Source organism: Crocuta crocuta, unplaced genomic scaffold (genome assembly GCF_008692635.1).
Source record: "Crocuta crocuta isolate KB4526 unplaced genomic scaffold, BGI_CrCroc_1.0 scaffold396, whole genome shotgun sequence".
In the NCBI taxonomy this organism is placed as follows: domain Eukaryota; kingdom Metazoa; phylum Chordata; class Mammalia; order Carnivora; family Hyaenidae; genus Crocuta; species Crocuta crocuta.
The window spans coordinates 746,706-774,581 of NW_027533259.1; the positions used below are offsets into that span (position 1 = coordinate 746,706).

General features: G+C 48.3%; 1 protein-coding gene and 1 non-coding gene across 12 annotated transcripts in view; one reads left to right on the plus strand and one right to left on the minus strand.

The window, feature by feature from the left end:
- The window catches only part of ATXN7L1 (ataxin 7 like 1), a 248,855-nt gene that overhangs the window by 198,410 nt on the left and 22,569 nt on the right, over positions 1–27,876 (plus strand). For all 11 annotated transcript variants that reach the window (XM_077746937.1, XM_077746938.1, XM_077746943.1 and 8 more), the window contains 3 exons: positions 17,043–17,326; positions 20,720–20,802; positions 21,655–21,911. In XM_077746937.1, the coding sequence (XP_077603063.1) occupies positions 17,043–17,326; positions 20,720–20,802; positions 21,655–21,911 (624 nt within the window). The remainder of the gene's footprint in view (positions 1–17,042; positions 17,327–20,719; positions 20,803–21,654; positions 21,912–27,876) is intronic.
- TRNAK-UUU (transfer RNA lysine (anticodon UUU)) lies at positions 27,041–27,125 on the minus strand. Its single transcript has one exon. It is a non-coding gene; the product is annotated as a tRNA-Lys (tRNA).

A 27,876-nucleotide genomic window follows, 5' to 3' on the forward strand; every position in this document is an offset into this window, starting at 1 on the left:
AAGTACAGGCATACCTCGAACATACCGCAGGGTCGGGTCCTGCCACAATGAGGCGAAGATCACAAAACAAGTCACATGAGTTTTTTGGTTTCCCAGTGCATATAAAAGTTATGTACACATTGCACCCTAGTCTATGAAGTGTGCAATAGCATCCTGTCTAAAGAAAACTGTATGCACCTTAATTTAAAAACACTTTATTGCTATGAAATGTGCTAAGCATCATCAGAGCTTTCTTTCTTTTTTTTTTTTTACTTTAAGTTTTCTCTGAGGCTTTCAATGAGACATAATCTTTCAGCTGGTGGAGAGTCTTGCCTCGAGGTAATGGTTACTGAAGGTTGGGGTGACTGTGGCAATTTTTATAATTTTTTTTAATGTTTTATTTATTTCTAGGAGAGAGAGAGACAGCGTGAGCAGGGGAGGGTCAGAGAGAGAGGGAGTCACAGACTGAAACAGGCTCCAGGCTCCGAGCTGGCAGTCAGCACAGAGCCCGACGCGGGGCTCGAACCCACGAACGGCGAGATCATGACCTGAGCGAAAGTCGGACGCTTAACCGACTAAGCCACCCGGGCGTCTGTGGCAATTTTTAAAGTAAGACAACAAAGTTTGCCACATTGGTGGATTCTTCAAGAATGATTTCTCTGTAGCTTCCCATGCTGTTCGATAGCATTTTACCCACTTCAAAATTGGAGTCAGCCCTCTCAAACCCTGCCATTAAATTTATGTAATATTCTCTTTTTTTAATTTTATTTATTTGTGAGAGAGAGAAAGAGAGCGTGAGTGGGGGTGGGTCAGAGAGGGGGGACAGAGGATCCGAAGCGAGTTCTGTGCTGACAGCACAGAGCCCGATAGAGGGGTCAAACTCATGAACTGTGAGATCATGACCTGAGCCGAAGTCGGATGCTCAACCAACTGAGCCCCCCCCAGGCGCCCCAATTTATATAATATTCTGAATCCTCTGTCATCATTTCAACAATTTCCTGAGCATCTTCTCAGTCATAGATTCCATCTTAGGAAATGACTTTCTCTGCTCAGGCATTGCAAGCAACTCCTCATCCATTAAACTTCCATCATGAAATTGTGGCCATGTAGCCCCATCTTCAGGCTCCTCATTCTCATCTCATTCCATCTTCTCATCCTAGTTTTGCTGTTTCCACCTGGTCTGCAGTTACTTCCTCCACTGAAGTCTCAAACCCCTCTTAATGGCATCTAGAAGAGTAAATTCTGTCCAAACGGTTTTCAGTTAACTTTGCCCAGATCCATGAGAGGAATCAAAATCTGTGGCAGCTATAGCCTTATGAAATCTATTTCCTAAATAGTAAGATTTGAAAGTCACAATGGCTCCTTGATCCATAGTCTGCATAGTGGCTGTTGGTTAGACAATATGAATCTCGTCGTACCTCCATCAGAGCTCTTGGGTGACCAGGCTCATTGTCAATAAGCAGTCCTATTCTGAGGCACCTGGGTGGCTCCGTCAGTTAAGCATCAGACTTTGGCTCAGGTCATGATCCTGCAGTTGGTGGGTTTGAGCTCCACATTGGACTCTGTGCTGACAACTCAGAGCATGGAGCCTGCTTCAGATTCTGTGCCTCCCTCTTTCTCTGCCCCTCCCCCACTTGTGCACATGCTGTCTCTCTCTCTCAAAAATAAATAAACATTAAAAAATTTTTAACTAAGCAGTCATATTTTGGGAGGAATCTTTTCTGAGTACTAGGTCTCAACAGTGGGCTCCAAGTACTCAGAAAACTATGTTGTAAACAGATGTGCGGTCGTCCAGGTTTTGTTGTATCTGTGAGAGAGCACAGGCGGAGTAAGTGATTAGTATGATTCATAAGGACCCTAGGATTTTCAGAAACGTAAATGAGCATTAGCTTTAACCTAAAGTCACCAGCTGCCTTAACAGGAGAATCAGCCAGTCCTTCGAAACTATAAAGCTGGGCATTGGCTTCTCTCTTGCTATGAAAGTCCCAGGCAGCAGCATCTTGTAGGAGAAGCCTGTTTCACCTGCACTGAAAATCTGTTGGTGTAGCCGCCTTCGTCAATGATCTCCACTAGATTTTCTAGACAGTCACTGCAGCTTCTACGTTGGCACCTTCTGCTTCACCCTGCACTTTTCTGTTATAGAGACAGCTCTTTTCCTTAAACCTTGTGAACCAACCTCTGCTAGCTTCAGACTTTTCTTCTGTAGCTTCCTTACCTTCATAGAATTGAAGAGAGTTGGGCCTTGCCCTGGTTTAGGCTTGGCTTAAAGGGATGTCTTGGCTGGTTTGAGCTTCTGTCCAGACCACTTAGACTTTCTCCTTAGCAGCAGTAAGGCTGTTTTGCTTTCTCATCATTCATGTGTTCAGTGGAGTAGCACTTTTAATTTCCTTCAAGAACTTTTCCTTTGCATTCACAACTTGGCTAACTGTTTGGTGCAAGAGGCCTAGCTTTTGGCCTGTCTTGGTTTTCAACAGGCCTTCCTCACTAAGCTTAATCATTTCTAGCCTTTGGTTTAAAGTGAAAGACGTGTGACTCTTTTTTCCCTTGAACTCATACAGGCTGTTGCAGGGTTACTCATTGATCTCGTTTCAATATTGGGTTGTGTTTTTTTTTAAGTTTATTTATTTATTTTAGAGAGATCGAGAGAGCACGCAGGAGGAGCAGAGAGAGGGGGAGAGAAACAGAGAGAATCCCAAATAGGCTCCGCACTGTCAGCATAGAGCCCGACGCAGGGCCCGAACTCCCAAACCATGAGATCATGACCTGAGCCAAGAGTCAGACGCTTAAACAACTGAGCCCCGCAGGCGCCCCCTGATTTCAGTAATTGTGTTTCAGGGAATAGCGAGTCCTGAGGAGAGGGAGAGAACCAGGGAACGGCTGGTCAGTGGAGCAGTCAGAATACACGTGTTTATCAGCTAGCTTTTCGATCTTGTACGGTGAGGTTTGTGACACCCCAAACAACTATTACAATAGTAACATCAAAGATCACTGACAACAAATATAATAGTAACGACCAGTTTGAAATATTGCAAGAATTACCAAAATGTGACAGAGGCATAAAGTAGACAGACACGTGCTGTTGGAAAAATGGCGCCAGTGGACTAGCTCACCACCGCATTGCCACACACCCTCAATTTGCAAAACAAACAAACAAACACTTTATGCAAAGTGCAACAAAGCAAAATGCAGTAAAACCAGGCATGCCTGCATCTGAGAAACGTCCACATAGGAATGTTCGGTCGGTGGCATTGCATGTTTGGACCCAGAGGTCAGGAGAGAGGTATGGGCTGGGAAGGGAGCTTTGCCAGTCAGCAGTGGAGACACAGGCCTTGAGAGTATGGGTACAGATGGAGCCTTCCGGGAAGGTACAGGGCTTAAGAGAAGCAGGGGCCGATGGCAGGGCCGAGGAGAGTGGGGGCCCCCGGAGGAGGGCCCCAAGGAGGCAGGGACTTCAGTAGAGATTCTTCCCACCACTGCCCGCACTGCCTGTCCCACTGGCCACCTTCCTCTACCTGCCGCTCACGCATTCCCTCCTTGCAGGCCACTGGTACGCTGGCCTCTCCCTTTTGATTCCCACAATCCGTCATTTTTACCTTTCCCGCGACCCCACCCATGGTCTGCCACAGGTGAGGCCTCCTGTCTTTCCTTCTGCTCCGTAGCAATTGCGGAGTCTCCTACACCGTGGTGCCTCATGCTGCGCAAACATGGTCCCCTTGTCAGTAAATATTTGTCGAATTGAGTGAAATTGATCTGACCATTGAAAGGGATTGTAGGATTTCTATTCTTGGGGACAGTTAACCTTTTACCTACAAGTGTTTGGGCTGTTGCCTCCAATGGAGATTTAATGTGTGACACATGTGGAATTGTAAATTTTCCAGCAGCCACGTTGGAAAAAGGGAAAGGAAGCAATTTTTAATAGTATATTTTATTTAACCTAATATATCCGCTATCTTATAATTTCAACATAAAATCAGTGAGATAATTTTCGTTTTTTTCCTAATATATCCACGATCTTGTAATTTCAGCATATAATCTGTGAGATAATTTTCATTTTTTTTCTACCACGTTTTTGAAACCCTGGGTATTTTTACACCTACAACACCTGTCAATTTGGACACCAAATTTTCATCAGAAATATTTCATCTATTTTTAGATTTCATAAACAACCAGAGATCATAAAAGGAATTCACATATCCAAGTTGTTTCAGACACACTTAAACATTTTCTTTTTTTTTTTTAATGTTTATTTATCTTAGAGAGATAGAGATAGTGCGCAAGTAGGGAAGGGCCAGAGAGAGGGGGAGACAGAGGATCTGAAGTGGGCTCTGTGGTGACAGTGTAGAGTCCAACAGGGGGCTCAAACCCACGAGATCATGACCTGAGCCGAGTCCACACTTAACCAAGTGAGTCACCCAGGCGCCCCTAAACATTTTATAATAAGTTATAAGTTATAAGTTTATAAGTTATCCAGATTACATACAATTTAAAATTCAGTTCCTCAGCCACTTCTTTTAAATGCTCACTAGCCACAAATGGCTAGTGGCTGCTGTATCAGACAGCACTGATCTGGACACCTCGGACAGGTGACCCTCAGTAGGTCCCTCTGTTTCTTAGATTCACAAGTGTGTGAATGTGGCTCCTGGCGCCTCTGGGATGTCACGCTCCCCACTGGAGCTGATGAATTCCAGGGTGGAAGGAACGTTTGCTCCTCTCCCATATGAGCCTGCTGGGTGTGAGGTGGGAACTGGCCTGGAGGACCCAGTCGGGCCGAGCAGAGAATCCCCTGCCCCAAAGGAGATCTGTAGACACCCCTAAAGGTCCAGAAAGCATAAGCCTTGGGTGCAGGTGGTGGGCCGTGGCCTTCAGATTAGACTTCACATCAGGTTAGGGGCACCCTTTTCCAAGTTGCTCAAATTCCCATGTGTGGAGATAAAAACGCCACTCCCAAGTTCAGGCTGACCTCCTGGCATCTCACACAAGATTAAATGGCCTACGGGTTTGTTGTTTGCTCTCTACTGTGGCTGGGGAGGTTAAAAAATAACTCCGCATTAGAAGAAAGGGAGACACAAAGAGGGCATCCCTGTGCTACCAGATCTGTCCCGTGCAGCACTCTCAGCCTACCCAGACCCCCGTCAGAGCCCCTCTACACTGGCTCACAGTCCTGCAGGGGATCAGGGGCCGGAGAATACTCTGCCCTGGTCTTGCCATCTGGGTGTCCATGGAGCCCATAAAGGTGGAGGGAGAGAACCAAGATGATTCTGTCCCCAGGTGGAAGTCTAAAGGGATTTATGGCTGTTTGGCCCTTTTAAGCTAAGATGAACGTTTCAGCCTTTACCTCTGATTCTCTGCTCAGCCAGGGGGCAAGCCCCGCATAGGGACTAAGTCAGCCAGTCCGACTTTCCCACCCGCTGTCACTTTGGCCACCCCGTTCCAGGAAGGGAGCTGTAGGGAACTCAGATCTGCAAACCCATTGATGTGGGTGGGAGCAGGGGGGAGGCTTTCCTCCCTCATGGCTTGTTGCCTTCTCTTTGGGCCTTATCAACCCACACGTGTGTGCTGAATGCTAAATACGCTCAGCTATTAAAAATGCAGGAGATGAGTCTGCTGCTCCAGAAGGAAAATGAGCCAGAGCAAAAGAAAAATCAGCAGGCCCCTTGCCTCCTGCGTGTGCCCGAAGTGGGGGTGGGGGTTTCCCGCCTCAGGCAGGGCCCTTCTGGATGCTTAGAATGAGGGCTGTGTCCCCCAGCAGCGGTAGAGGTTTGGGGAATAGGAGTGGTGTGGAAGCCTTTCCCAGCACTCTACGCAGAGGGAAAAGATCTGGGACGCCCTGGCCGAGCACCTTGGGAGAAACGAGGCTGCTTATCAGTTCTTGCCTGGTGTTGGCATGAAGTGGGGGCAGGACCACGGCTCTGTATTGATGGCTCCCAGAGGATATAGGGCGTCTTCTCGGGGCTCCCACCCGGGCAAGGAAATCCCAGAGATCCGAAGTGCTGCAGACCCTCCAGGTGACCTAACTTAACCCTCTGATCACCCAGATTCTTAGCAGGATTCTTAACTGACCTCTGCCTGGTCTCTTCCTGCCCCTTGCCGTACCTTTCCCCACTCCACCGTCCACACCCCGCCTGAATGCATCGTGCCCCTGCCCTGCTCAGAACTCTCCAAGGGCTCTCAGTTGTTTGCCTACAGAGTAGAGGTTTAACCCCTTCGGAGATGCACATATGATCTGGCATTTCCCACTTGGCCAGCTGTTGCCACCAACACTTTAACTCCTTCATTTCATATTCCAGGTGTCCCAGTCTATTTGTAGCTCCTCAGACATGCCTCCCTGTGCTGGCTCATGCTGTTTCCCTTATCGGAAGGAGCCTCTCTCATGCGTGTCACTTCCTCCATGAAGTCTTCCCAGACTTTTCTTTTTTTTTTTAATGTTTATTTTTGAGAGAGAGAGAGAGAGTGGGGAGGAAGAGAGAGAGAGGGAGACCCAGAATCTGGCAGGCTCCAGGCTCTGAGCTGTCAACAGAGAGCCCAATGCAGAGCTTGAACTCAGGAATCATGAGACCATGACCTGAGCCAAAGTCAGATGCTTAACCGACTGAGCCACCCAGGCACCTCTTCCCAGACTTTTATGCTTCTTCCTCTAAACTTCCATTAGCACTCAAGCTACTGCTGTAAGAGCTACCATCATCTATCATACTCATTTGCATCTTTATCCTCCCCTGCCTCCATCTGGACCTTCAGCTCCCTGGCCTCCTGTGGTATAGCATGAATCTGGCATCCCAGCAAATATTTGCTAAGTGAATGAATGAAGGAGCCTGTGAAGTAGAACTGCTCCTTTCCCTCTCCTCATGCGATTTTTCTGACTCTAAAGGAAATGCAAGTATAAATAGCTATCTTTTGAGTTCTGGGTGAGGAATCAGACTGCCAGGCCCCCATCGTGGAACTATTGTCCCTGTGACAATTATGAAAGTTGGGAAGGGAGAAGTATGGTCCTGGATGATAAAAAAGAAGAACGGTGGTGCTCTGGCAAGAAGGGGAAGGTGTTTTCCCTTAAATTAAGGAAGAGGCAAGTTCAGTGCATCCATGTACCATGACCTCTGCCTGTATTTGCACCTATGTCCCAGGACGCATTTGGCTGCGATAAAAACCCTAGTCAGAAGGGAACCGAGGAGTCGGTATAGCATCCCACAGAAGTCCCTCCCAGGACCCCACTTACAAGTCCAGCCCCTCACACAAGACATAAGGGAGGACATTCTGAAGTCAGTTTTTACCCCTAATGCAGGTTTGGGTGTTAAGGGAGGAGTGGGGCAGAGGGTGAGGGGGGAAAGGCAGGTGGAAGAAGGGAATTTTTTGGAGGTTACTGTGATGAGCCCCAGAGGGAGGGAGTGGAAAGGGCAGCTTGTGAGAGGATGGGAGGAACAGGCCACAGTATTTGAGCATCCAGGGGGGACCGTGTCCCTTCCAGGTCAGGGAGGCATAGGAACTGAAACATCTGAGTTCTGCAGGCTTGCTGGGTTTCCAGATGATCAAGATAAGGACAATGGACAGCTCCTAGTGTAGCAACTCTGCTGACCTTGTCAAGTCCCAAAAGTGCTCAGAAATAGGGACTAGAGTCTAGGGAAGGAAAATACAAGCTAGGACAGCTGGGGAAGGAAACAAATGACATGACGGAGAAAGAGAGGGGGAGCCACAAAGATCAGTAGCCACAGTCCTCTGTGCTCCCACTGCACATGCTACTTATTAGATAGATGCCTCCAGAGAGAGCCTCACATCTACTCTGTGACGAGATGAGGAAGCAGGCCCACACTGATGAAGAGAAGGGTCCAAGATTACAACTGGATGATGGCGGAGCTGGGACTCTACCCTGGGACTTCTCACTGCCAGTGCCAAGATCAAGTGCACTGTCCTGAGAGCTGCCTGAAGTCAAGCCCCATTGCTGCCTTTCACTTTGCTGAATGAATGCCCTGGGGCAACCTTTCTTAACCCCAGGTTCCTCATCTATAAACTGGGGGTGAAGTTTAGGAACGATCTTCCAAAGCTTCCTGGCCAGCAGTGGCAGGTGCCCATTGTGTAACTGTCAAGAGACAATGAGAGGAGTAGGGAGCTTCCGGAATCCACAGCCCCTCCCCCCAGCTTTGTCATCACTCTGGCCCCTCCACCTGGAAGGGAGATAGCTGCAGGCTGGTCCTTACCTACAGCATTTGTTGTGGCATAGCGCTGGTTTGGTTTTATCGCATGCGACTTAACCTTCACTGAGAACATCAATTCATTCATCAACCATTCACCGAGCCCTTCCTAAGTGCCAAAGAATGCGTATGTCGCTGGGATAACTCCAGAGCGACGTGGACGCTTGGTCAAGGTCCTTGTCCTCAGGTAGCTCATTTTCTGGTCAGGCCACATTAACATAGAACTGAGACCTTGCCATTTGACATGATAAATGTGGCACAAACACCTAGGAGGGAACAGCCAGCCCTGAGACAGAAGAGGACATTTCATCCGGATCTGGGCAGATGGGGGAGTTTTCAGCGGGAGGCGGGGAGGACACACCCACAGAAGGAACCGCCCAGCCCACGTAAAGGCCCAGAGCTGGCTGCGAGCTGGGTGCTCAAGGAGCGGTAAGAGCCCCAGGAGGCTGTGGGGAAGGTTCCCTAGGGCAGGGACTGGGCTGTGAGAATGGACTCTGGGCAGCAGGGAGACCACCAAGCCTTTGGACCACAGGGTCAGCTTTGCATGGGAGCCGAGAGAAGGCTGGTACGGAAAGACTGGTGGTGGGGATTTTCATCAAGGTTCAGGCGAGCAAGGACTTCCAGGCGGGTAGACCTGTGAGGGACCGAATGTCGGAGAAGAGCCAGGGTCTCTGAGTGGATGGTGATGTTGTGAACTGTAAGAGTTAAAAAAAAAAAAGTATTTAGTTTGGAAAAAACAATTTCCTGAGTCTGCTGTAGGTCCATGTCAAGTTCCTGATGGTTTAAACACAGTGTGCTCAGTGTTGTGGATGGAGGTGTCTGGGTACAGGACTGCCTGCCCAGGATTCCTGGATGGAGAAGGAAAGAGCAAAGTGGATGACACCCTGCGCCCCTCCCACCGGCGTGTGAGGGAAGACGCTCCCTGGGGCTCCTGTGAAGGAAGGTGGGGAGCAGAGGCTGGAGCACCCCCAGGTAGCCAGGGAGGCTGTGCCATTCTCAGCCCCAGTCTGCTCAGAACAAGCTCCCTGGAAGCAAAAGCTGAGGACCTGAGCCCAGGGGTTGGCTCCCAGCCTCCCCTGGGGGGGTGGAGGATGTTCTGTGAGGAGTCCTCTCCCCCCGCCCCCCGCCCCCCAGTTGGTGTTGGCTCCTGGGCCTGAAAGAGACAGTAAATGTCTTGGACTGTGCTGGCTCTGGAAGGCAAGGAACAGGCCAGGCGGAAGGGGAGCCTGCAGCTCCAGTAGCGGGAGCCAATGACCTCTGGTGGCTACGGAGGGGAGCGCTCCCGCTTGCTGCTCCTGAGCCTGCCCTGGGCCAGGGCGTCTGGGGCTCCGATCCACTCTGCACCAGCGCTCCCTCCAGGATCCACTTGCTTCCTGGTCTCTGCCTTCTCCAGTCCTGCCCTCAGAGGCTCTGAGAGCACTTATGCATCGATGCAAATTTCACTTAGTATTGGTGTTAATTGACACGTTTAGTTCTCAGAGCAGGTGCAGTTGGTCTGGCCTAGGATTGGTCTCCAAGTCCTCCTGGAGGCACCGCCCAAGGCAGCAGCACCGTAGGCACACTGGTCCAAGTGCACTCCAGACACAGCCTGTCCTGCACGACTTACCCTGCTGTGCTGGGACTCGGCTCCTCCTTCTTTATCTTCCTCTCCTCCAGCTTGCTGATTTTTTCACCACTGTCTTAGGGCATTATGATTCACCAGGAATGCCATTTAGTGCCTGTTGATCTCCCAGCGGGTTTGGGGACCACCTTCTGAGCTCCATGCCTTACAAAGCCCTGATTAACCAAAGTGCTGGAGAGACTCACAGAGGCTGGTGCTGGGGCCTCCTGCCTCCAGGAAATCTGGAGCCGCTGAGAACCCATGCAGTCACTCTTTCTCCAGAATGTGTTCTCCAGCTGGGAGCTCTAACTGCTCATCCAGGCTCGGGCAGTGCGTACAAGATCAGGGATTGAGAAGCAGGGGGCAGGGGAAGACTTCATACCTGGTTCTGTTTTTCCTCGTCACTGCACCCCCCCAAAGTGGTCCTCCCCTGGGTGAATATGGTGAATATGATAGGCCACCAGCCCCTTCCTCCTCCCACCTTGCATAGCCCTCCCTCCATTGTGGGACCAGAAGGGCAGAGGGGACACATGTTTCTGATGAGTCACACCCCAGACGTATACCCCAGAAGACTCAGGGTCAGTAAGGAGAGAGGATGGCACAATCCTCCCTCTCCTCTCTCCCCTTTTCATTTTAGCTCCAGGTTATTGAAGGCCTACTGGGTGCCTGGGACTCTGCTAAGCACTTCATTTGTATGATCTCATGTAATCGCTTTAGATCTCTATCATGATCTTCATTTTACTGATAGGGAAACTGAGGCCCAGAGTAGTAAGGTCCTGAAATAAGGTAGGGAGGGCAGCCCCATATGCCTGTAGGAGTTTGCGTCCCCCCCCGCCCCACCCCTGAGGAAGCAAGGAGAAGCTGAAGCCAGCATACTTCCACTTTCCGGATCAGCCACCCTCTTCTAATTCTCACAGAAGTCCTCATGGGCTCACCAAGTCCCCGACCTCGGGAAGTCAGATGGCTTTCCCACCATAATGCAACTGGCAGGATTCACATCTAGGTTTGTCTGCTTTGAAGCCTATATTCCTAACCATTATCCTAAACTATCTTGTAGCACCCTGTAGAGCAGTGAGAAGGCTCAGAGCCTCCATCCAACCCTCCTTGTCCCCACGGATCTTGTTTTACTTGCTCCTGGCCACTTTTACAATTCATCAAAGTCCCCATGTTTGTCTCTCCCCGACTCCTAACGGGCTTAAGGGAAAGTCCCACATCTTTCTTCTCAGCAGCTCACCGCCTCTTCTCCCTCTTGGGTGATGGAGATGTTGGCCCATCACCCCAGTCACTGATGGAGACGCTCTAACCTTCCTGGCTGGCGACGGGCTCCTGTGAGCTCTGCTGGGTACCTCTCTGAGCTGGCATGAGACCCTGCTAACCGATCTTTTTTCCTCTGCTGCCAGGGCCTCTCACCCCCAATAGCTGTGTGGTCTGACCACATTTTCCCAGTTTACTGAGAGTGGGTTATATAGGAGCAAATCCAAAATTGTGCAAAGGCCAGGAAAGATTATACACAGTGCTTTCTTTCTGACCACTGGACCTGACCCTCAGCCACAAAATAATATTAGATTAATCTAGCAGGTTTTTTTTTAATTTACTGTGCTCTGTGACTGATTACCCTGTTTTCTGTTTGCTTAAGGTGTTTACAGATTGACTTTCTGTAAGTTTTTCCCAGTCTGTTTTTCCAGATTAAAAAAAACAAAAAACATTGATTCATTCATTGGGATTTACATAGTACCTCTTCTACCCGTTGTACCGTGGTAGGACTTTGTAGCCCTTTTATTTAGGCTGATTCCTAGCAATTGCCTGACCCTCAGCCTTTAAGAATGTCCCGAGTATTTCCTCAACTTGAAGAATTTAAACTTGATGTAAATAATGTCCTGATAGCTGTTCCCAGAATGCATCCAACTGAGCCAAATTGAATTCCTTCTCTGAGGATCTTTTCAAATAGAGTAAATCCCTTTTTATTTGGGATGACTTATATACTATCATTGCTTAGAAGGCAGGAGGCGGGGTGAGGTGGCCCGTTCAAGGATCTGCCAGTGACTCAGAGATCCTTAAAATTCTGCCAGGCCAGTAGCACAGGCACATGGGCCTTTGTCGAAAGCACTGGGAGGAAGAAATCAGACAGCTGAGAACTCTCATCAGACACATAACCCACAGCACAAATACCATATGTCTTCGGGCTCTTGCCTGTCAAATCCATCTTTACCCTGCGCCGCTAAGTGGAGCAGGGCTGGCAACGATTTCTGCAGGCCTCCAGATTTTTCCAAACCGTTCTTTTAAGGCTTATCTGTTGACGAAAGAATAAATCATGATCCGCAGGACTGTGTGGCTGGCAGGAGAGCAGCTGGCCCCAAGACACATGGGTGGCCCTTGAAACGGCAAAGAGATTCTTCCAACCTCTGCTCTTCTGCAGACACACAGGGCAGAAATCCACTTGGTGCCGGGAGAGCCATTTTTCTTAAAGCCAGAGCACCCTCCTCGGTCCTGAATGATAAATTCAGACAGGCACTCAGGAAGAAGACATGGCAGCCAAAGCAGCAGAAAAGAAGCAAGGTAGCCGTCTCCCCCCGCCCCCCCGCCACCCTCCCCCCAGCATAGCGAGGAGGGTGAGGGTGGACTTTCCAGGACCAGAGATAGAGGTACAGAGATAACAAGGAGATAACTACTCCCAGTATATTAGGCACAGCAGGAGAACAAGCCGCAGCCCTGGGCTCCCTGGAGGCGAACAAAACAGGCATTATGAAAGCAACAGGGACAGAGGGACTCGCCTTTCCCTTTCAAACTCTGCTCCTCCAAGAAAGGACAATAGCGAGGTGATAAATGCAACTAATTGTGGGACTCTGGGATGTGTGTGTGTGAGTTGCATCCCTTAAGATGGAAAGGGAAGGAACTTGAAACTTGAGGGTCTTTGGCTTTCCTGGGCAGGGGGTGGTAACTGCCAGGCTTGCTTATTCCCTAAGAACAGAGTGATAAATTGCTTAGTCATCTGGGTGTTTCCACCTACCCACCCCTCCTAGCCCCTGACCCCACGTGGAGGTGTTCGAGTTAGTAAAATTCTATGCGGAGGAGATACCCACACTGAGAAAGCAGGGGTCAGAATCTTTTGGCTTCTTTCCAATGGAAAAAATTAAACCTGTTATTCAGGGTCCGCTGCTCAGGGCTGAGGCACTGTACTGGCCAGCGGTGGTAGTAGGGGGACTGGGGGACAGTGAGAAAGGGCACAATGGGAGAAAGCAGGAGGTACTCATGAGATGATGGTTTCCAGACAGCCACACCCTCACGCTCTGGAGTGTAGACACGCAGGGATGTGTGTGTAAGTGAAGCAGGGGCCAGGGCTCTCAGCTGAAATGAGATGGAATCTCTGGGATTGGTTTTCCAAATGGGGTTGCACCATCTTGGAATCATTTTCTCCTTTGTTCATTAGTTTAGGATCTGAGAGCTGTTGCCAGCAGTAGTGACTAAATATTCCAGTGGACTGATGGCTGACATTTATCCTGGGGAATCAGGTTGGCAAGGGCAAACAGGAAGGCTTTTCACCTCTCTGTCTCTCTGACTCTCGTTTATTTTGAGGACGTGTTTGACCCTTCCCCCCATCATTGAGCTGCCTGCTTCCCTGTCTTAACTCCGAAAAGAAGTACCTTCTCATTTCAGACCAGAGGCAGGTTACCTTAGATAAAAGTCAGGGGCACCTGGCTAGCTTAGTCAGAATGGCATGCAACTCTTGATCTCAGGGTTGTGAGTTCGAGCCCTACATTTGGGGTAGTGATTACTTAATATAAAGTCTTTAAAAAAAAAAAAGTATCCAGGTCAGTTCCCAGGATCTCCTCCTTCATTCTACCTACAGCCCTTCTCCATTTAGTTACTGGACACCCTTAGAATTCCGACCCATAACAACTGAGTCTCCTATCCCCTCCCACTGCCAAGATGGGGCCCAGTTACCTGGCATCAGAGATGTTTACTCAGTGGCTCAGCTCCTTACAACTCATCTGGTCTTCGGAACCCTTTAATGAAACACTCTTGATAGACTTTTTCCCCCTAACACCTCCCATTCCAATGCAAGGAAACTCAATCCCAGAGAACTTCACAGTAGCTTTCTCTTCTAGTTTCTGCTGGGCTCCAATTCCACATCCTGCCTATGGGTGTTGGGATTGAAGTCTAGAGTTCTGGAAGCATTGGCAGTAGAGGGTATGAATGCACCACACTTGTTATAGAATGGAGAAAATCCCAAATTAGGAGATCAGTCACAGATGTTAGCTGGCCTGGCTCAAGCTCACTTACTAACACACAGTTGGAAAGAAGCGTTACCAAAGAGATGAGTCAACTGGCACTGTTCCAAATGGCTAGACCGAGTGTACCTGTGCTCTTGTGGCCGAATTAAGGAGCACATTGGAGCTGAACGTTGACTTTAGGGGAGAAATGCAAACTGTACTGTGAGCATTTGAGGACCATTTGGCTTGGTTTTTACATTTATTTCAGTTCATACAGTTGCTCTATATTATTCCAGCCCGACATTATATCTTTGTCGGTTAAGCTCATGGGTACTCAACATGTGCCCTGGCCGTTTTCCACAGAAACTAGAGGCCTTCTCTTTACTCGTACCAGCTCATGCAACAACAGCTTGAAACCCCAGGGTCCTAATTTCCTTTCCTGAATTTACTGGACTTCACAAAGAAGTATATCAGAGAAGGCCATTCGGGCACTAGAGAATCTTCCCATCTAAGGTTGAACTTTTTATTCTAAAAAACCAAATATCAACAGATCAGAACAAAGGTAACTAAAATCAACAAGAGCTTTATTTTATGGTATTTTTTTTATTTTTTGAGAGAGGGAGAGGGAGCACACACATGAGCTAGAGAGGGGCAGAAGAGAAGGAGAATCATAAGTAGGCTTCACGCCCAGCACATCAGGCTCCGTCATTCAGCAGTGAGAACATGACCTGAACTGAAATCAAGAGTAAGATGATTCACTGACTGAGTCACCCAGGCGCCCCTCAACAAAAAAGCTTTTTAAGCAGGCTCTTATAATATGTGTTTTTAAAGCCAGGATATTGATGTATAATTTAAGTTCCATGAATTTTGTGATTTGTGTGTCTGTGTTTATGGCGGGGGTGGTTTGTATTTTTACTTGTGGTAAAATACACATAAGAAAATTTGCCATTCTAACCACTTTTAATGTATAGCGTTAAGTACATTCACATAGTTCAACTAATCTCCAGAACTCTTTTCATCTTGCAAAACAGCAACTTGATACCCATGAAACAACAGCCTCCCATTCCCCCTCCCCCACCCTAGCCCTTGGCAACCATATTTCTACTTTGTATCTCTATGAATATGATCACTCTCTATGATCACCTCACATAAGTGGAATCTTTCAGTATTCGTCTATTTCTGACTGACTTACTTCACTTAGCATAATGTTCTCAATGTTCATCCAATGTGTCAGAATTTTCTTCCTTTTTAAGGCTGAATAATATTCCACTGAATGGATATACCACAGTTTGTTTATCCAGCCAGCCATTAATTGTCACTTGGGTTGCTTTCAACCTTTTGCTTATTGTGAATTGTGCTGCCGTGAATGTGGGTGCAAGTCTCTCCCTTCAAGACCCTAATTTGTATAGTTTGTGTCTTTTAAAATTGTGTTAGGGAAGGAGCCTAGAGGAATTCCATATCCCATGGTTTTACGTTTTTTACTATTCAGAAAAAAGAAATAGGAATGCAGCACTAACTTCACCACATAACCTCTTTCTGGCTTCTTACTGTGCTGACTTTTCAAGACTTCTTGGGCTATTTTTCAGCAATCTGTGAGTGCTTTGCGAATTGCCATTAAATTGAAAGTAGCAGCAGTTTGGACATAACTCATTGATTGAGACACTGATCAAAGGCGGAATTATCTGGGACTCAGTGTACTCCTGAAACCCACCGGTCCACCTTCCCCTCACTTGGGACTTGAAATCCCACAGCATTCTTCCCCAGGCCAAGAAAGTGCATGGTCCCAGGGTAAAGTGGGTGAAGTCCAGCTACAGTCTGCCTCACCACTGAGTGCCCTTCTCACTGGCAAAGACCTATAAATAACACCTGCGATTCTGTTTCAAAGTCAGCAAAGGGGCAAGGGCTAAGGGGTTGCTCAAATAATTTTGTGAACAAATTGGTCAAAAAAATTATCTCTGACTAAATCTGAGAGGAACTAGCCAGCCACGTGGACAGATGAGACTCCTCCCCTGCAAAACCAGCCTCTTTCTCGTGCCCTACATTGTCTGCATGCCTATAAGCTATATTCTAGATCATTTGGCATTCAAATAGCTAAGTCGGCTCCTCTCAGCTCAGAGATGATTGGGGGGCTGACGTGTTAGCGTTCTGCCCTCCTGCAAGGAGGAAAGAGAACAGTTCAGGAACCAAAGAAAAGCTTATTCATCTCATCTCATCTTTTAAGACCCGAAGACAGAATCCTCCACAGCCCTCCCCCCACCAGACACAGGGTCCCCCGGCATTAAATGCACAGAAATCAAATGCATATCCATTACCGGAGAAATCGCAGGGAAGTGGGGCTAAGGTGACAGATTTTGAAGAGCAAACAAGCACCTTCGTGCTTTGTCTTCTTAAAATTCATCCTCTCACCTGCCAGCCTTGAGAACTGCCTATTTACATAACTAGCTGCCTAAAATGGCACATTAGATAATGTTACATGGTGCCGCTCTCAGTCCGAGCCCATCGCCAGGACAGGAGTGATCCAGAAGTCCTCCAACAGCAGGTAGCATGGCTGGCTGGCCCGCAGCCGTGCCTCCGTGCCGCGTGAGTCTGCCAGCGCTCCCGAGCTAAGCAGATGTCAGGCCTGATCGCCGAGGTGGGAGACCAGCGAGCAGCAGGAGGAGGGGACGTGAGTCAGCAAGTGGCACAGTGGCACACCCTCTTCAGGGGACAAACACATCTCTTCCTGAGCTTCACAGCGGGCACCTTGTTCTGCCCAAGGTGCTGTCTCAGAGACCGGTGACATGTCAGGGCTGCGAAGGGGGAGCTGCAGGGTCTATGAGGACAGCCGGTACAGGAGGTAATCAGTCAGCTCTGATGCCCTGCCTGGCGCTGTGCCAGCCTCGAACCCCGCATTGGTCCTTTCCCAGGCACAAATCTCCCTCCCATCAAAACGGGAATCATGCTGCTCGCTTGTAAGGGGAGTATAAATAAGTGATAAGGAAGTGTTCTCAGGAGGATGAGCGGGTGTAGCTTCTCAGCGGACCAGATGTATCAAAGAAGGCAATTGTGTGTGTCTATTCCTTTATTTTTCAGCGTTCCGGTTCCTGTAGTCAGTTTAGAGAAAATTCCTAACCTAGTGAAGGCAGATGGTGCCAATGTCAAAATGAACTCGACAACCACTACTGCGGTCACCTCCTGCTCCACCTCGTCCTCTGCGGTCTCCACCCCACCTTTAATTAAGCCAGTCTTGATGTCCAAGTCAGTGCCACCCTCCCCAGAGAAGATCTTAAATGGCAAAGGAATTTTGTCTGCCACAATAGACAAGAAACACCAAAATGGCACCAAAAACAACAACAAGCCTTACAGGAGACTTTCAGGTACGTGTCTGTGTCCTTAGAGCCAAGCTCATGATTAGACTCTCTGGGTCGCAAACGTAACCAAGGAGTGGTGTGCTCTTACAGTTAAGCAGGTCTGTTTTACTTTAAGGGGGACACGGAATTTACCTGCAAGCAGGACCCCCGCCTAAAAACGCAAGGGAGAACTGGTTCTCTTATTTCTGGGCCGGACGAGGTCTCGCTCGGCTCAGTGCTCAGTGCTCAGTGGGAATTGATCCTATTGACCCAGGAGGTGGAATCCTTTCCACCAACCACAACAGTCCATGCATTCTAATGGTTTTACCGCATGCTGACAGGCTGAACTGCCCCCCGGGCTTCTGTGGAAGCCTCAGTGCAGGGAAGGTGGGCAACCAGTGATAGCCCACAGCACCTCAGGGCAGGCTCGGGACTGCGCCATCCACCCCTCTTTGTCCTTTGGCCTAGTGGGTTGCCATGTTGATTCTGTGGTCTGGGGCTACCACTGCCTTTCCCACATAATCGGGTTGGACTTCCCATCTGGGAACACTTGGACTGGCACAGCAGGTGAGGTGTTGAGGGATTTCTCTCAGATCTACTCCTTGATTGTCTGCATAGACACTCAGGATGCCTGGAAAGGTGCACATGGCCAGTGTCTGAGGCAATGGTTGCCCTTAGAGGCCCCCATGGGGATGATAGTGGCTTTGGATTTGTTGTAGAACTAAATCTGGCAGCTCTGCTTCCTCCAAAAGACCAAGAAAAGCTATAAACTTTATAACTTCTTCACACACCACGGGAATTTTTCAAATGCTGACTAGAAAAAAAGAAACTACAGCGAAAGCCACCCTGTGGGAGAGATACTGTACCCTCCAGTAGGAGCATGGTTCTTTTTTTTTTATTTTTAATGTTTATTTTTGAGACACTGAGTGAGTGGGGGAGGGGCAGAGAGAGAGAGGGAAACACAGAATGAGAAGCAGGCTCCAGGCTCTGAGCTATAAGTACAAAGCCTGATGCAGGGCTTGACCTCACAGACCGTGAGATTATGACCTGAGCCAAAGTCAGACGCCCAACCAACTGAGCCACCCAGGTGCCTCAGGAGCATAATTCTTAATCAGCCTAGGAATGTGAGTCATTTTTATTTTCCACTTCAGGTTAATCTGTATTTTGGTTTTCCTGTCTTACATCTGTAACTTTAAAAAAATATATATATATACACACACATATATATATTTCTTAAAAGTATTTTGGACCCAAAGCATTCAGAAAACTTTTACCTTAAAAAATCTCTCTAGGTACTATTCACCCACTATCGAGGAAGGAAAGTAGAGCCTGGGGCTCTCTTGGAGCCTTGAGGGGCCTTTCTGTACAGATGGGAGCCCCCTACTCCTGGCTCTCTTCCTGAATGGAATGTCCGATTTCACTCTGCAGAGCCGGGTGGTAACATCCCTGGAAAAACCAGGAGGCCCGGCTGGGCAGTGTCCAGAGGCAGAAGCGTGACCATGACCGCCGGCCTGCACCCTGACCTGAAGTTGGATAGGGGGATTTCTTGGTGTCTGTTGGATTTGCATTTTGTTGGTTGTTTGTCTCATTGGGTCTTTGTTTCTATCTCGCTTGTTCCTATCTCGCTTTGACATTTGGTCGCCAGCTCCTACAGGCCGGCCCAGCAACCTGCTCAGCTGCAGGCCAGCACGAGTGCTGGTGTGAAGCTGGGCCTGGGTCTGACTCCCAACAGGCCCAAGGGAAAGGGCTCCATGCAGGCAGCCTGGGGGCTGGCGCCCAGGCCCTCTTTGGTGGGCAGCGAGTTTCTTTGCTTAGGAAACAGGTGTCACCAGGCCTCACAGTTTTCTAGTCCTAAAAGTGAAACTAGAAAAAGGCGAGTTGAGGGAATGGCGCCTGGATGGCACGGTCAGTAGAGCATGCAACTCTTGATCTCTGGTTGTGAGTTTGAGCCCCACATTGGGCGTAGAGATTACTTAAAAATAAAGTCTTTGAAAGAGAAGAAGATGACAATGACACAAACAAAAAAGAAAGAGGTGGGAAGCATTTTGATAGTGAACCAGGAAATCTGTCTTGGATGTCAGAATGGTTTCTATCGAACCCATCATCATCACCACCGATGCAACCACCAGCTGCCCCCAAACCTTCTTTTAGGAATAGCACACATTCAGTTATTGTGCTCAGAGCTTACTCCGAAGTATCCTCTTTTTAGTTTGCAGCCATTCGAACCTCTTAAGGAAACATTCCACCAAATTTATATACAACCCCCACCCACATGCCCACCCACCAACACGGCTGCCGGGCCTCCCTGAATGCCCCAGAAGAGCTGTATCATCCCTGTGCTGCAGGACTCAGGTGTTTGCTGGCTGCCTTCTAGAAACAGCACAGACCATCTGAGAGGTGAACCTTTGAAGCCTCCAGGGTCCGTAAGGGATTGCCTCCCCTCCCCTCCTTCTCCAGGGGGAGGGGAGCATTGTTGTAATCCAGAAGGCACAAAGGATCCAAAGTGGGCATAAAAAGTGTAGCCTCCTTAGAAGCAACCTCACCGTGAGCCATGCACAGTCCAGGGAGAAAGTCTGGCCTCCCTGCAGCCGCCCTTCATCCCTAGCCGGCTGGCTAGCCCTGCTCATTCCCATTTGGGGCTACAGGGCCCATGCTGGGTGCAAAGTAAGCTGGGAGACTAGCAGGCCCCGCCCTCTATGCAACTTACAACTTTGCAGACACACACAGAGCACACACCGGAACTTTCCCCCTGCCCCTGCCTACAACACCGCCAGAACATTCCCAAACCAGGTAAAGGACATTTCTGGTCAGCGCGGCTGCAAGGAAAACCGGTGCTGAGGATGTTGCAAAGCACAAAAGAGAGGCAGGTCACACTGACCTGTCAAGGAATAATCTCCCACTTAAATGGCTAAAAAACTAATGAGAAGGCAAGGTAGGGGGAGCTGCCCAGGACACAGTGGCCCCTGAGCCTCATGCCCTCTCCCTGGTCTGCAGCCAGCTATGCCCAAAGTGCCACGTACCCAGGGAACCGTTTAAGTGACAAGAAGTGTGACAGCATCAGGGCTCCTCACCCTCTGGTGCCTGCCCCCACCCGCCTCCTGGTGCCTTCTACTACATTCACATCCCTCCCAAAGCTGGACCTGGAACTCAGGGATCAAAGGGGAGCGCCATTTTCCCCTGAGCAGTTCTCAAAGCATTTTAGCAGCCGGTTGGGTTAAAAAAAAAAAAGGAAAGAGAGAAAAGAAAAGAAAAGAAAAGAAAAGAAAGAAAGGAAAGCAAAACAAACAAACAAAAAAAACCAGATTGCCTGACAATGTCTCACTTGTTGGTGCAAATGTGCATTTTTTAAAATGTAGTCTTAATGCCAAATCCTATTTAGTCTCCTTTTTTCTTATATTTTTTGTTTGTTTCTTAAACCAGAGAGAGAATTTGACCCAAATAAACACTGTGGAGTATTGGATCCCGAGACAAAGAAACCTTGCACAAGATCCCTCACCTGCAAGGTATTTCTCTTTCCATAAAAAATACTTCCTGCTCTCGCTGGGGCCTTTGTCGAAATGTTTGCATGCCACTCTCTGCACACGGCAGGGTGTGGAACCTCGACATGACCCCCAGCTGTTCTTTGTAAGGGAAATGCTTTCTTCTCTTCCATGGTAGCAGAGTGCCTGCCTCAAGCTGGCTGGCTTTTTAAGAAGGAAAAAAAAAAAATAGGCTTCCCCTGTTACTTGTGAGGCCAGACAGTAAATTGTATTTATAGGCACTCACAGGCGGTTCTAAACCCTGCTACGTTTTAATGTATGCGGGAGCGGCGGCGACGGCGGCAGCGCCTGAAAGGCGGCCCCGGAGGGGAGGACGAGCGGCCGCGCCCCTGATCCAGCCACGCCGGGTGGCCAGGGGGACAGTCGACCCGAAGCGGCCGCCATCGGGTAGCCCCCGGCCCCGTATTTCATACTGAAGTGCTAGCGCTCTGGGCTTGAGGCCGTGGCCCCCTCTGCCCGGTGGCTCTGTGTGTCTGGGCCAAAGCCAGCCTCCCACCTGCACCTGGATTAACTCTAGCGCGCCCTCACCGTTGCCTTTCATCCAGAGAGGTTTCCGTGGGCTCTGCGTGGACGCTGGTTATCCTATGCCATTTTCTGGAGGGAGCTTTGGCTTCTTAACGCCAGGAGTATAGGGCATGGTTGCGTTTGTGTGGTGTCTGCCTCTTCCCAGCCACAGAACAGGAGCCGTTGCCTTGAAGTTGACTTTTCAAGCACCTCCAAATTCCCATGAATTGCTGTTTCTGAAATGGAGGGCCCGGGGAAGCAGGTTTATGTGCTGATCAAAGAGGCTGTGCTTTTCATCTCTCTTCTCCTTAGACACATTCGCTAAGCCATCGGAGGGCAGTCCCAGGCCGGAAAAAGCAGTTTGACCTCCTCCTGGCAGAACACAAAGCCAAGTCCCGAGAAAAAGAAGTTAAAGATAAAGAGCATCTCCTGACTTCAGCAAGGGAAGTACTTCCGAACCAGCCCGGGCCGGCGCAGGACTCTCTGCCAGGACCTTCCGGGAGCTCTGGGCCAGAACCAAAAGTCGCATCCCCTGCAAAGTCCAGGCCACCTAACTCTGTGCTTCCCAGGTAAGTCCCACTTCGGCAGTGGAAGCCCCGAGTCCTTGGTCAAGTGGCTCTGCCATGCTGGGTCGTGTGTGGGCTGATCACGTGGCACCTGGAAGTTGTAATAGCCCTACCTCGTAAGGCAGTTGTGAAGCGTAAGCAAGATCACGGGCATAAGGGGCTCGGCCAGTGCCCACTATGTAGTGTTCAGTGGATTTCACTGCTGTCGTCATCATCATCACCATCATCACCATCACCATAGCAGACCTATCTCAGACAGTATGTGTTTTTATAGAGCAAGAGTAATCTGGAAGTTAATACCTGGAAAGGATGACATATATTGGCCACCGGGCAACTCTTTAGTTGCCTGGGTTTTTAGATTAGTTGGACACTCCTGGCACAGAGTGTCTTGGGAGCCACAATATCTTGTGACTTTGTTTTCCACAAGTCTCCTCTGATCAGGGCAAAAGGAAAATTGGCATCACAGAGGCTGTTTGTCCTTACATTTCCCTTCACACCAAGAAAGCTGAGCCATCTGCTTGGGGTTTTATTTGGTTGTCCTGGACAGAAAGGAAAGAACAGAAAACAGAATTAAAACCCATTTGGATTAGGAGCAATTTAAAATCCATGCATGTCTGTTTTGATGGGCCGTGGGGTACTGAGCAGCCGACCGACTTCCAGTCATAAGACAGGGAGCCCTTCATTCCAAAATATTTATCTAGTGCTTGCTTCATAAGCAAGGTACAGACAGACCTCATTTTATTGCGCTTCACAGATACTGCAATTTTTTACAAATTGAAGGTTTGTGGCGACCCGGCATCGAGTCTGTAGGCGCCATTTTCCCAACAGCATTTGCTCACTCTGTGTCTCTATATCAATGAAGTATTTTTCAATTAAATATATACATTAGCTATAATGCTATTTCACACTTAATACGCTCCAGTATAATGTAAACGTAACTTTTCTACGCACTGGGAAACCAAAAAAAAAAAAATGTATTCAGTTCGCTTTATTTCAGTATTGGCTTGATGGCAGTGGTGTGGAACCAAACCCGTGATGTCTCTAAGGCATGCCTGTACGACGCTAGGTACTTCCAAGCAGTAGTACAGAGATGAATGAAATTAGATTCTGCTTCTCTGTAAGAATCTAGAGCTTAGGGGCACCTGGTTGGCTCGGTTGGTTAAGCGTCCAACTTTGGCTTAGGTCACGATCTCACAGTTCATGTGTTTGAGCCCCGTGTTGGGCTCTGTGCTGATAGCTCAGAGACTGCTTTGGATTCTGGGTCTCCTCTCTCTCTGGTCCTCTCTCTCTTTCTCTCTCTCTCAAAAATAAATAAACATTAAAAAAATTTTCAAAGAATCTAGAGGGTTTTTTTTTTAATTTTGTAAATGTTTTTATTTATTTCTGAGAGAGAAAGAGAGAGCATGAGTAGGGGAGGGTCAGAGTGAGAGGGAAACACAGAATCTGAAACAGGCTCCAAGCTCTGAGCTGGTTGTCAGCACAGAGCCCAACACGGGGCTCAAACACATGAACTGTGAGATCGTGACCTAAGCCAAAGTTGGACGCTTAACCGACTGAGCCACCCAGGTGCCCCAAAAATCTAGAGTTTAGAAGATAAGACTCAAATATCCATAACTTCATGAAAAGAAAATATTAATAACAAAATATGAGACATGCAGATAGTGGTATTTTCTGATCATTTTTAACGAGTACATTGTGGATCTCGAAGGGTAATTGTCTAGTCAGCAAGTAGGCATTAAGAGAACACAGTTGTGGGGTGCCTGGGTGGCTCAGTCAGTTAAACATCTGACTCCTGATATTGGTTCAGGCCATGATCTCACAGTTCATGAGTTCAGGCCCTGTGTCCTCCGGCTTCCCGCTGACAGTGAGGAGCCTACTTGGGATTCTCTTTGTCTCTGCCCCTCCCCTGCTTGCATGCTCTGTCTCTCTCTCTCTCTCTCTCTCTCTCTCTCAAAATGAATAAATTTAAAAAAATTTTTTTTTTGATTAAAAAGAGAACATAGTTATAAAAGAAGGGGAAGGAGTTGATTTTTAAAGCAAAAGCAAATATTTGATGACAGTTGTTACTGATCTACCGGGCTGTCACCTTCATGCCTTCCATGGGTGCAAGCCTGATCCAGTTTGATAGCCAGAGCCCCTCTGTCAGAATGGCCAACCTTGGCTGCAGGTTCAGGAGGACACAGTAGATGGAATGGCCCCCCACACACATTTCCTGCCTCGAAACCATTGCCATGTTGTTACCACCTACTTACATGTCCCGTCATTTTGCAGGATCATTTTATAACTACTTCTCGTTGTAACGCCAGATGTTGATGAAGCATCTTACCTTAGCTTTAGAGTTCAGCGGATGGTTCTGTTCCAAATTTCTGGGAGGGACTTCAAGTCTGTGTACAGCGGCTTTCAAACCTTTTTGTGGCTGTAGAACCTTTTTATTCCTACAAAACCATATATGGTACCCAGTATAAAAGCAGACCTAAAGCCAGCTCAGCTCTGCTTCCATCACACATGTACCCGGATCCTGCTGTCCCCCCAGCCCACCCGAGAATCCCCGTGGAGTCCCCAAGAGCTTCAGGGAACCCAGTTTGAAAACCCTCCTTTATTCAAGTTCAAGTTCATTGTCAAGATGGAGGCACTTCTCACCCCAGCAAAGTACCTGCCTTAAGGGAGAAGCCAGGGGGCAGCTGTTAAAATAACAAAACAGGCACTGGAGATTTAAGAGCTGCTAATGTTTTATTTATTTCTAGGAGAGAGAGAGAGACAGAGACAGAGACACAGAGAGAGAGAGACAGCGAGAGAGACAGCGTGAGCAGGGGAGGGTCAGAGAGAGAGAGGGAGTCACAGACTCTGAAACAGGCTCCAGGCTCTGAACTGTCAGCACAGAGCCCGATGCGCGGCTTGAACCCACGAACCGCGAGATCATGACCTAAGCGAAAGTCGGACGATTAACCGACTAAGCCACTAGGCGCCCCTTAAGAGCTGCTTCTTAATGTTCCTTTTTTATTTAATTTTCTGGAGAATGTTTGTCACTAGAGAAATGCCAGGTGTTTACCTTCTCATAGGAAGCAGGAGAAAGAGAAAGAATGAGGTTAATCAGTGAAAAGAATCTCTGAAAAGAAGGGGCAAAGGGGCACATTACAAATGTTGGCTAACAGAATAATTGTTAAAAGATGCTTTTCCAGGTTGCAGTATGCACCAGAAAACTCAGGGATGAACTCTGTTCCAAACTCTGTGGGAAATAATGTCCTTTTTCACTTGGTTTTAGTTAGGATGAGACACTGTACAATCAGAGATTGAAAAAGCATGATCAGAATGTAATGCCCTTCTTGGGGCATCTGGCTGGCTCAGTCAGTAGAGCATGTGACTGTTGATCTCATGGTTGTAAGTTCAAGCCTCATGTTGGGTATAGAGATCACTTCCTAAAACGTAAAACAACATTTTGTTTCTTCATATTAATGATATACAATACATATAATATTTCAGTCACAGTAATTATTGCTAAGTGGCAAAAAAAAATTATCACACATAAATGGAAATATTGTAATCCCTTCCCAATCGTGAATTCCTTTTGTAGGAAATGCTAACATGTGAATTTCTTTTATTTTTAAGTTTTATTTATTTTGAGAGAGAGGAGAGAGAAAGAGAGAGATTGAAAGAGAACGCGCCTGTATGCACAAGCCTGGGAGGGGCAAAGAGAGAGAATCCCAAGCAGGCTCTGCACTGTCAGCACAGAGCCTGACATAGAGCTCGAACTCCTGAACTGAACTAGGAGATCATGACCTGAGCCAAAATCAAAAGAGTCAGACGTTAACCAACTGAGCCCCTCAGGTGCTCCGTGTGAATTACCAAACATATTGTTTGGTAACTTTGAAAATATTTTGGTTCCCATATTCTTGAATAGCAACCCATTCTTGTCAAGGTTCCTGAAAAAGGAACTTAGGTCCAGAGCTGGACAAGTTTGAGTCAGATAACAAGGATTGGAACAAGGTTGGAAGCTCAAATGTCAACTCCATGCTCACTAACAAGTTGAGCGCCGTCATGTTTCTGAGCTTTTTCAGCTTCAAACAGCTCAACTGTAAAGCAGAGCTAAGTGGTAAGGACCAAGCTCCTAATAAGCACTCAGTTAATGGTAACTGGTGGTCAGTGGTAGGAGCAGTCCATGGGAAAGCAACATAAGTAATAAAGGCTTTGGTGCCACCTTATTCCCAATTGTCCATCTCTCTGGCCGCTGCTCACCAACCTGGGGGTCCCTGAGTAACATGCTACTGTGCTCTGCTCTTTGTCCCAACTCTAAAGGAACATCCCAAGGGCTATGGGTGACCAGCCCAACCAAAACCATCAGGACTCTTTTGGAAAGGGGGAGAAGGGCCAGTCTCTGGCCCCCAGGAAGGAGGGAGGAAAGATAAGCTGTGGAAGCCAGTACTGACTGTCTAGTCAGGCTCACACATCTAATCTTAAAGTATAAAATGGCAAAATCCAATGAATCTTAGACTGACAAGCATAGTGGGGAGAGTGGCAGAAGGTTCTGGATACTGGAAAAAGGGAAGAGATGCTTCTGGAGAGAAAGCAACTCCAGTTCGTGCCTCATTAGGACAAGTGTTACTGCTACACTGTAAGCCTTGGCTGAATGCTTGTCCCTGTGCTTTTTCTACATCCATTTCTCAGTATGGGGGGCTTTGAGGTCAAGCAGACCACATCAAGTCTCATCTCCACTTTTTAGTAGCTTTGCCACACACCCATTTCCTCATCTGAGAAAGGTAGATGGCATTTGCACCCACCTAAAGCAGTGGGTAACTTGTGTGAGAAAATGTACGTTGCATGCCTCACACATAGTAGGGACTCAGTTGAGGTCAACTGCCTTGTGTTCTCTTCCCCAAAGCTCTCAGACAGACCAATGCTCACACTTCCTCAGAGGTGTGGAGGAGGGAACTTTCTGTAAGGTTCCCTGAGTGGCACTGGACACAGACCTTTATCACATACATTGTGATAAAAAAAATATATTTATTTTTTTTAATTTTTTTAATGTTTTATTTATTTCTAGGAGAGAGAGAGACAGCGTGAGCAGGGTAGGGTCAGAGAGAGAGGGAGTCACAGACTCTGACAGGCTCCAGGCTCTGAGCTGGCAGTCAGCACAGAGCCCGACGTGGGGCTCGAACCCACGAACCACGAGATCATGACCTAAGCAAAAGTCAGACGCTTAACCGACTAAGCCACCCAGGCGCCCCTCACATACACTGTCTTTAGACCAGACTGGCAACCGGAGAGCGGAGGGTGGTATCATGCTGAGAGAGATGGCAGCTTAACAAGCTTGAGTGATGTTTTCGACACCTTCCCCTGACTGGTTGCTCCATTCCCCATCACTCCTCGGCAAGCCTTGTTTTCTCTGAGACACCTTCGGTTCCAACAAACCCCTTCCCTCCCAGCCTGGGAGTCTCTCCACCTGCTCTGTGTCAAAGCACCTGTTTCCTGGATCCCATTGCCTTCCTCTTGCTTGGCTTGCTCCTTGATTTGGGTAGAGTATCTCCTCCATCAGCTTCCTATGAAAAGGTGCCAGNTTTATTTATTTTTGAGAGAGAAGTAGAGACAGAGTGCCAGCAGGGGAGGGGCAGGGAGAGAGAGACACACACAGAATTGGAAGCAAACTCCAGGCTCTGAGCTGTCAGCACAGAGCCTGATGCAGGGCTCAAACTTGTGAACTACAAGATCATGACCTGATGTCAGGCACCCCTGAATGTTTTTATTCGGCCCTCACACTTAATTGATCATCTCTGTGAGTATATAACTAGATTAAAAATCAGTTCCCTACATGGGGCACCTGGATGGCTCAGTCAGTTAAACGACCAACTTTGGCTCTGATCTCATGGTTTTTGGGTTTGAGCCAGCATCGGGCTCTGCTGACAGCTCAGAGCCTGTACTCTGCTTTAGATTGTGTGTGTGTGTCTCTCTCTCTGCCCCTCCCCTGCTTCTGCTC